General features: G+C 37.3%; 2 protein-coding genes across 7 annotated transcripts in view; one reads left to right on the top strand and one right to left on the bottom strand.

Moving 5' to 3' along the window:
* The window catches only part of LOC119795516, a 3223-nt gene extending 1655 nt beyond the window's left edge, over positions 1 to 1568 (bottom strand). The window contains exons 1-2 of one of the 4 annotated variants that reach the window (XM_038303742.1): positions 335 to 1568; positions 158 to 195 (exon numbers count right to left, since the gene is read on the bottom strand). In XM_038303742.1, the coding sequence (XP_038159670.1) occupies positions 182 to 195; positions 335 to 1280 (960 nt within the window). In that variant the 5' untranslated portion in view covers positions 1281 to 1568 and the 3' untranslated portion in view covers positions 158 to 181. Of the gene's footprint in view, positions 1 to 75 lie in introns of those variants that run through there. The other 3 variants (XM_038303596.1, XM_038303669.1, XM_038303826.1) reach the window with 3 other exon arrangements.
* Positions 1 to 9574, top strand: part of necab3 (N-terminal EF-hand calcium binding protein 3) — a 59364-nt gene that overhangs the window by 32785 nt on the left and 17005 nt on the right. For 2 of the 3 annotated variants that reach the window (XM_038303956.1, XM_038304035.1), the window contains exons 6-8: positions 2359 to 2495; positions 6986 to 7113; positions 8911 to 8993. In XM_038303956.1, the coding sequence (XP_038159884.1) occupies positions 2359 to 2495; positions 6986 to 7113; positions 8911 to 8993 (348 nt within the window). The remainder of the gene's footprint in view (positions 1 to 2358; positions 2496 to 6985; positions 7114 to 8910; positions 8994 to 9574) is intronic. The other variant, XM_038304107.1, reaches the window with a different exon arrangement.

The following is a 9574-nucleotide window of genomic DNA, read 5'->3' as shown; positions in this document are numbered from 1 at the left end:
TACTTCCTTTCATCGCCATGGACACAATGAATTGGGACTGTTTCACTGGTGCAAACAGATTGGGGTGAAACATACCTTTGCTGGACCAAGGTCTGTGTGCTCCCTGTATCAATCAGAGCCTTCAGTACCTGACCGTTGAGTTCCAAAAAGGTCTCCATAAATGGCTGCATTGCTCCAGGCTTTAGAGTCTCTTCCCTGGGCACAAAACACATCTGGGACAGTTTAACAGCATTTTGAGGGCACATTGGTTTGGTGTGACCCTCCTGTCCACATAAGTAACAGACAGGCTTTTTCCTCTGAAACTTTGAGTCAAATCTTTTTACAGGGAGCTTACCCACAGCTGAAACCTGTTGGGCTAAAGGCTGCCTGTGGTCATCCTTTTTCCAGCTTTGTAAAGCCCAAGATGAGTTCTTCCTCCTTGCAGCCACAAAAACATCAGCAAGTTCAGCCGCCTCCTTTGCAGTCTTCGGGTTATGCTCTTTTATCCACACCTGTAATTCTGGTGACAACATTCTCAAATACTGCTCAAGAATCATAATTTCATTGATTTGTTCAACTGTTTTACCCTTAGGTTGCACCCATTTTCCATACAGCTCTTTTAACCTTGTATAGAGCTCTTTTGGGGTTTCTTCAGGCTCCACCTGAAGAGAACGGAATCTTTGCCTGTAGGTTTCACTGTTGATATCATACTTCTGTAAAATAGCTAGTTTGACTTGGTCATAATTCATTGATGAATCAACATCCATATGTACAAAAGCACTTCTAGCTTTGCCTGTTAGCAGAGGTATTAAGTGAAAGGCCCAGTCAGTTCTTGGCCATTGGCAGGCAGAAGCCATTCTTTCAAAAGTGATGAGAAAATGTTCAATGTCATCTTCACTAAGTTTTTGTAATTTAGGTGTCTTAGAAACCTGAGAATGTGCATAGAGAAGTTCACCTGATACACCATGTTGCTGTGAAGCTGCTATTCCAGGGTCTGGTTGCTGTGTAGGCCACAGTGGGGGAGGGGTCTGTTGTTGAGTCTCCCTTTTAAGCAAGCTGAACTGCTTTTCCAGTTCCTCAAATTTCTGGTCTTGTTTTGCAGCTTCTCTGATCCAGTAGTCCTCCTTGGCTTTTTGTTGTCCAATATGGGCTCTGAGAAGATTAGCCAAGTCGGTTAATGTTGGTTCACTCCCCTCTTCTATGTCACATACTCCACCAACAGCTCCATTTTCCTCAGCAGTCTCTTTTTCATCTGGCTCAGAACTTGGTCCTCTTGTTCTTCCTCTTCCCCTTCCAGGCATTTCTGGCAACTGTTCCTCTCAGAGAAGGTGGACAGAGAAAAAAAACAACAAAAAGTTGTCAATTCAAAAATGTATAGAGGTAAGGGGAAGAAAAAAAAATACACCAATGTCCTTAACTGATTGGACCCCACTTCTGACACCAACTGTGAGGGACCAAACTTAAATAAGGACAAAAGGTGTTCAAAATTTGAAAAGGTTCTTCCATTTAATTGTGTGAAAAGGGTTAACAAAGGCTCAAAAGCAATACAAAATAACTTAAATAAAGAATCTGGGCCCAACTTAACTGAGGTCAACTGAGGATCCAACTCAAACAAAAAACTGACCCCCAAACAAAGAACTAAAGGCTGCTTAAAAAGGGATGGAGTAACCCAAGTCGACAAAATGAGGGAGGCACAACATTACAAAAGAACCAATAAATACAAAATTAACCAGTCTATGAAACAAATAAAGCAAACTAACTTACTTAACAGAAACAATAAATGAGTATTTAAGTGACAAACTAATTGAAAACTTCTTGAAACAAGCTCCCCCATCAGTCTTTCAATGATGGTACGCTCCACATTTCCTTCTCCAGCTGGTTTGTATCAGCAGCACCTCAAACAAAAGAACAAGTGTAAATAAACATTCAGACAGACATTAACTAAAGTGTGCACCCATTAGAAAATACCTGTCTAAAATAACCAACTTAAACATAAATTGTAATATAATATAAAGCAAGAAAAGAAAATACTAACACAATGTGGTGGTGGGAGGATCATCCACCACACCCATGATGGTTATTCTGCAGAGGTTACATGCCAGTCTCACCTTTTTTACAAAGGGGTTTGAAGTGTCGTTCTATGACTCCTCTGAGAACATGTAATCACATTCATGGTGCGAGACTCCAGCCTCAATTACTGTATATATCCTATTGAAGTTGTTTGTCCCTGGTATCTAAATTTGAAGTTTAGAATGATCAAATAAATTTATTAACCTTGGATACATTTGACAGTTTTATTGGTTCTGTTCATCTATGTGTTTATGTAGCATGGAATGAAAAATTTTGTCATTTTTCTCTCTCTCTCTCTCTGTCTCTCAGGAGTACCAGGGTGCCAGTGTGTTGGGTCAGTTCGTCACCAGGTTCATGCTAAGAGAGACATCCACTCAGCTTTTGTCTCTACAGAGGTCCCTTCAATGTGCCATGGAGGCTGTGGAGGAGCAGAGCAGCCCTGCTCCGTGAGTATATAGCTCAACTTATATCAGCTTATGCCTTACTTGGAGGTCAACTTGAACCAGTTGCAGCATATTATACACACAGTAGTGACACAATATTCAAAAGGAAGAAGAAGGAAAAAGTTGCCAGAAGGAAAAAGTTCTGATGTGAGCCGTTATTTGTGCGTTATGACATATTAGTGATCACATTCTGTCAGGATTTTCTTGAGGTTTGAGGATCCAGATGCTGAGACAGAGGTGAGTGTTTGTAGACTTAATGAAATGTTCACAAACAACTGAGGAAGGAATCCAAAAATCCAACATGAAAGTAGTAAAACAAACCAGAACCATGGAGACATCAGGGGAAAACAATCACGGTGAGGTAAGACGAAGTATGACAAGGAACCAGCACTGAGGAACTACACAAGGAGAGTTTATATGGGAGACTGAACAAAGAGAGGACTAACGAGCTGATTGGGAGCAGGTGTGAAGAGAGGAGTCTAGAAAGGAGCTAGGAAAAAGGAGAACAACACAAAAAGGCAACAGAGGGCAATAAATAAAAACCTAAGAACTTAAATACAACCAGAAAGCACAACAAAACAGGAATTAGACCAATGAAACTAGAAAACGTGGAGCAAAGTAAAACTGAATACTCAAAAGAAAACATAACAGAACCAAGACTGACACATTCAGTCTCAAAACAGGAATTTATAATCAGGGGGCCTCCCGTAAACCTATTAACATTCCAGACCACATTGTATTTATTCACTTTTTTATGTCACAATAAAAGAATATTAAACTGTAATTACTACAGAGGCCACAAATGGTACTCATTTCTAAACTCAGACCTATAGTTATATGTGCTAAAGAAATGTTGACAGCTCTTTTCTCTTCCTTATTCTGCTTGTGTTGTAAAAGAATCGCAGCTTTGAGCCACTAGAGAGACTTGACCAGAGATGGGAAGTAACGAAGTATTTGTACTTCGTTACTTCCCATCTCTGGTCAAGTCTCTCTGTACTCAAGTAGATTTTTCTGATATTTTTACTTTGCTTTACTACTTATTTTTATGGCGACTTTTTACTTCTACTCCTTACATTTTTACACAAATATCTGTACTTTCTACTCCTTACATCTTTAAAAATTGGCTCGTTACTTTAGTTTTGAATCATTTCAATGGAGTTACCATTATTATTTTTCACGTCATCAATACCAAATTCAATCTAATTGGACGGGAATCTACGTTGCATTTGACGCACCACTACAAGATGAATCGACAGATTCGGCGGTATTCATTCGCGGCAAATCATTGCAGCTTGGTGGCGGTGGCGTTAGCATAGTAGTATGGACGACGAGATGACTGAAAATGAACACAACGGAGATCTAGTCCTATTGGCAGACATCCATTTAAAATGTAGGCAACGGCATGAAAAAAGTGCTTTCTACTTTTACTTTTATACTTTAAGTAAATTTACAAGCCTGCACTTTGTTACTTTTACTTGAGTAAAGAAGTTTAATCAGTACTTCCACTTTTACCAGAGTATTTTTTAACACAAGTATCTGTACTTTTACTCAAGTACGGAAAGTGAGTACTTTTGCCATCTCTGGATTTGACTGAAAGGAGCCTTTTCTTACCTAGTTAAGGACCGAAAAATTAAACTGTCATTGAAAAGAATAAGGATCACTAAAAAAAAAGATTGTAATCAGAGAGGTCAATGAAGGAGGAGATAAAAGATTTTCTATGAAGTTCGGCTATAGACTCAATACACTCTAACCGTGCCAATAAGTTATTGACTACACAATATTTCTCAATAATTTTCAGTTTTGTAGATAATCCTGTTTCTGTTTACCATGAAGATAAGCTTGATATTTAGGAAAAAATAACTAGTCTATATAAATAGAAATAGTCTTTTGATAGATTTTTACCAGGAAATAATATAATTAAATTATTTCTATTATTAATAAAAACATGAAGTATTTGTTAAAATTAGTGTTGCTGAAATCCAGCATGAGAACTGGAGGTCTATATGAGATATGAATATAAAGGGTAAATAAAATTAGGAATACACATTTTGAAAATATTACAAATTAATATCGAAGTTTTCAGCCCACATTTTGGATAATAAGATAATTTTTAATATATGTATCTTTAATTGCACTAAGAATCACATCCTGAAAAATTGCAGCTGTCTACTAGAGGGGTAGGCATACACTGTACATTATCTTTGTCCTTTTTGGGCAGATTTCTCAGTTGTGCGGCAATTTTATAGAATAGGCTGGGTTTCATCCTCATTGTGCATCCTTTGTTGTGTAGTTTACAGGGGGTAACGAGTGGCAATCAGCCTCTGATGGTCACTTGCTGGTCAGGAGTCACATGATCAGATGAATATAAAAAAACACAGACACAAAAAACACAAATGCAAAACAGGGGAACACTGGCGCAAAATAGTGGAATGGATCGTTTCAATCGGCGAAACTGGAAAATACGGACCGGATTTTTTTTTTTAAACTGGATCGGCAGTCTGGATCGGCATTTTACATGCTTTGCCGATACGCATTTTTTTGCCAATATCGGCGTCCCGATCCGATCCACGTATCGGATCGGGACAAGCCTAGTCTCTGTGTTGCCCTACAACAGACTGCCAAATTGTCAAGGGTGTATCTGCTCATCTAAAGATCATTTGACGAGCAGACTGACGCCTAAGTAGTTCAGCACCAATGAATCTATAAACCTTTTTTTCTTTCATTTATATAAAGAAAATATCTCGGCCTCATTTCCTTAATTTACTTGGAAACAGAAATTCCTGCTTTGTAAGGCGGTTGCGACGTCAAGCTCATCTATGTTAAATGGGTCCAATCTAGCAAACAATGAAGACCTTATATTCAAGTTAAATTTTGTGGACACAGAACCGACTGGCTGAACTCAGACATCAATGGCAACTCCACGTAAGGTGGAAAAAAAAAAAACCTTGACAGGTTCGATTGCAAGCTATGAGAACGAGTAGAAGATTGCTGCAGTTCTGTGGCAGTACCATTAGAAGACTCATTAATGCATCTTTAAGTAAAATTTTATTTAGAAAACTTTCAATAGAATTAGATTAGGCCTACATTAGATCAGATAACAAAACATCACATTAGAGAATATATTGATGGTCATGTTCTTCCAACATTTTCTATTGAAACAAAAGCTTTCCCTTAGAGATCGAGTGAGGAGCTCAATCTTTCAGGAGAGGCTTGGAGTAGAGCTGCATCTCCTCTACATCAAGGGGAGTCAGCTGAGGTGGCTTGGACATCTGTTTCTGATGCCCTTTGGATGCCTCTTTCAGGAGGTGTTCCATGCATGTCCCAACAGGGAGGAGGCCTAGAGGATGACCCAGGACACAATGGGGTGACAATGTCTCTCAGATGGCCTGGGAGCCTATCAGGCTTCTCTAAGAGGAGGTGTCTGGGGAGAGGGAAGTCTGTGAGTCATTACTGAGACTGCTGCCCCTGTGACCCATAACTGTTAGTTGGACTATGGTTTTTTATTGGCTTAGTAGAGCTCCTCTACCCACCCCTGCCGGGTGCCGCAGTTGTATTGTTGGAAATAGCAAATATAGAGCTTATAACCTAAGTGAATTATTGCGAGACACCGGGAGGCAGAGATGGAGCTAATGGATAATGAATAACAGAGCAAAAATAGCACAATAATGACTCCAAACAACAAAGTAGTCACAGAGACTTCAAGAGAAACAAGTTGTCCTTCAAACTGTTGCATCAATGTTACAAGATGTGTGTGATTGTCAGTAATAGAAGTAATGGTTACTTGAGTCCTTAGATAAACTCCTTCACACCTGTTGTCTGACAGATTGGCAGCTTTGCCCGTGGCCTTTGGATTTCAGGTTCTCAGCATGATAACCTCCTGGCAATATGCTCCCTCTGTGCTGTGAGCAGGATGCTGCATACAAACATGGAAATACATGATAACATAAAGGTCCAACAAAATAAGGCAAAAGGGAAACACTATAACAAAGCCTCACAAATGTGCAAAGGTGTTTGGCCACCTGCAGAGAAATAGAAAAATGAAATTAAAGTATTCACACACACTTGCTAGAAGGTGTGAACGTCCGGAAGCAGTCTGAGTGGCAGCTTTTGACACATATTTTCTACTGCGGCCAGCACATTTTTTCAATTATACAGAACTGTGTGAGTTGGTATAAGTGTGATAATTTGAGGGTGGAAGAGCACTTCACAAAGTCTATTGCTCTGTCCACTTACTGCTCAACACCCACTTAGAATTGCATATTACCCTATCTTCGCTTTTTACCTCTACCTTCCTCTTTATATTCCTCTTGCATTGCTTTTCCCAGTTTCATCATTTCTCCGCCTATTTTATTCTATATCTTCTTCTCTTTTCACCCTTGAGAACATCTCTGTCTGCCATATCTTTGGTTTGTTTCCTCTACAGTTCTCTGACAGTTGCCGTCTCTCTCTCTCTGATGTTTGTCTCCATGGGTCTCCAATCGCTGTCATGGCAGGCAGGAGATAAAGACTCCAGAGCCGATAACAGTACAGAAAAATGGTAGACGGTGTGGTCGCAGGGTCTATAACAACCTATGTGTGTCTTCGTCAGATCCCTGCTCTAGGACACCAACTACAGGTAAAGGTAATGTATCATTTGTTTTCAGTTTTGAAAAAGAAGATATTCATATGTTCATGTCTAATAAAATACATTTCTAAGTCTAATGTATATGTACCCTATATTCTTTTTAGAGTAAGACATTTTTTTTTTTTTTACATTAAGCATCATTATAGCGTCAATTAAGCGTCAGTTTTATTGTTTAAATTAGATATGGCACAAGGATAGGCCATAGAAATAAGATAAGTTGTCAAACAGAGGGTGAAGTTTGATGCAGTGTTTTCGTAGAAACATTTGTTTGCCTCAGTCACTTGTGTTTTACTCTGACACATGCCACCCACTTTTACATTATTGCTGACCAAGTGCAACCCTTCCGAATCCCCTGATGGCTCCTGCCTGTTTGAGCCGACTAAAGGGAGCTGTCACTCAGACCGACTGGTTTGTTAAAGGTTTGAGTTGCGCAATACAAAGTAATCTAAAACTATTTGCAAAGGTAGAGCTGTTTCTAAAAAAAAGTGTCACCAAGCAAACAGCCTTGCCGATACAGTTTGCCAAGATAGATATTTCTCTTGTATTTAAGAAAAAGCATCCATATTTATGTATTAACGTCTTTGTAATTGTTAGTTTCAGTAGGAGCAAGTTCATTCTCTTTCTTCAAAAAAAGGTAAAATTATTCATCTGCAGTCATTATTTAGCAAAAATATTTCATTGTGTAAATAAATTGCCAAAATGCAGTTTTAACTATTTAAAGCATCATCTGACTGATAGAATATGTCAATCATATTAATATGTGCTATTGGATATCTTTATTGGTTACCCTTTAGGACGGCCCTTGGGTCTAACTTTCAAGCTTTAAAAAATTGGAATTGACAATAAGAAATCAATACAGTGTGGAATTACATAATGATATTTGTATAGGTTACAAACAATTATTTATCACCCGATAAGTTCTTTAATACATTCCATGTTTTTGTCAATTAATAAGATAAAAGAAAATAATGTGCTGTGGTCTTTTAACATTTGCAGCTTTAGTTACTGAAGTAAGGTGGCATGATGTTGCGGAAAAATGTATCACAATTTAACATCCCTCCACAGATTATTTAACAGGCTCATGTCAGGACTCTGGGTGATCCCAAAGTGTAAATGTTCTTCCAGTCATAAAAAATATCTTGATAAATGTAATTACTCCTAATACTAATCTGTCAGTTTGAATAAGATTTAATTGTAACTTTACTTTATAATATTGAACAATTACCTGCTCTATGATAGTGTAAAATTAGGTTTTATAATTATAAGGATTTTTTTTATTATTTCACATGCTGTTTTTATTTCTATGGATTTTTGTTTTTAATCTTAAAATGGTTTGTTTTATCTCTTCAATCTTATTTTTAACATAGAAAAAACACAAATCGATTCACAAAACAATTTCCACAAAGTTAATTTGGGCAAATTACTTTTGTGCTTAATATTATTTTAAAAATGTTTCAGTTCAGTGATAGGATCTACAACTATTTTGTTTTGAATTTCAAGGTAATAAAGTTTATTTTTCTTTTCCATGCGACTATTAACTGTCAGCAAATGTTTCAGCCTCTGAAGATTTTGGGTAATTAGATTTCTAATGGCTGCAGTTTGATATAAACCAAATGTCTTGTCTTTGTGTCACTGATGCAGTTTTCCTGAAGAATTTGAGCAATTCATGAGGTTATGGCTGTTTTATTGACAATATATGAAACTGTTTTTTTATTAGAAAATTGTTCATCTTGTTTAGGTATGTTACAACATGAAATGAATACTTGTTTAATTAGTTTCTATTTCAATTATCAGGAGACATCAATATAGAAGATGAAGAGAACTGGTGCTCTCAGATCAATCGACTGCAGCAACTTTTGGATAAACTGGAGTGTCAGGTATGACGTGGGGTTTTTCTTTGTAGCACCCTTTATATATAGTTATTATTTAAGTTTTTATATGAATCAGGGACTTAAAGTTCACATCCATGAGCTTTTATCTCTTCATATCTTTTTTAATATTTTTAAATATTGTAATACTGGACATCAGGCTATATTCCATTAAAAGAGCAGAGACGCCTAAAACGATATACTGTCAGTTATCACAAAGAAAAATATTTTACATTTTAATAACATTTTATTTGTTAAACATTTTAAACATGAAAAACCAATAAAAAAAACATTGTTCAGCTATGTTAATTGGTGGGTTCTGTTTGGAGTCAGCTTCAAAGAAATAAACTGTTAGCATTTACAGCTATTGAGAGGCCAGATACAGTTTAAATACACGTGCCTTTGTTTAACAGACAAATGGCAGTTTATCCATAATTGCAGGTGGCAGAATTCTGTCATTTGGCACCAGTAAAAAAAAAAAATCCCACAGTTCATCTGGCTCTATTTTTTAATTGTAGCTGCTGATATGTTTGCCCCTAGTTGCTTGCTTTGTATTTATTTATTTTTCTTGAACTATTGAAAAGCAGCAT

This window comes from Cyprinodon tularosa, unplaced genomic scaffold (assembly GCF_016077235.1).
Source record: "Cyprinodon tularosa strain WSP-4 unplaced genomic scaffold, ASM1607723v1 ctg10, whole genome shotgun sequence".
Taxonomy (NCBI): domain Eukaryota; kingdom Metazoa; phylum Chordata; class Actinopteri; order Cyprinodontiformes; family Cyprinodontidae; genus Cyprinodon; species Cyprinodon tularosa.
Note: the sequence above shows the minus strand (reverse complement) of the source record. Positions and strands in the feature narration are given on the sequence as shown.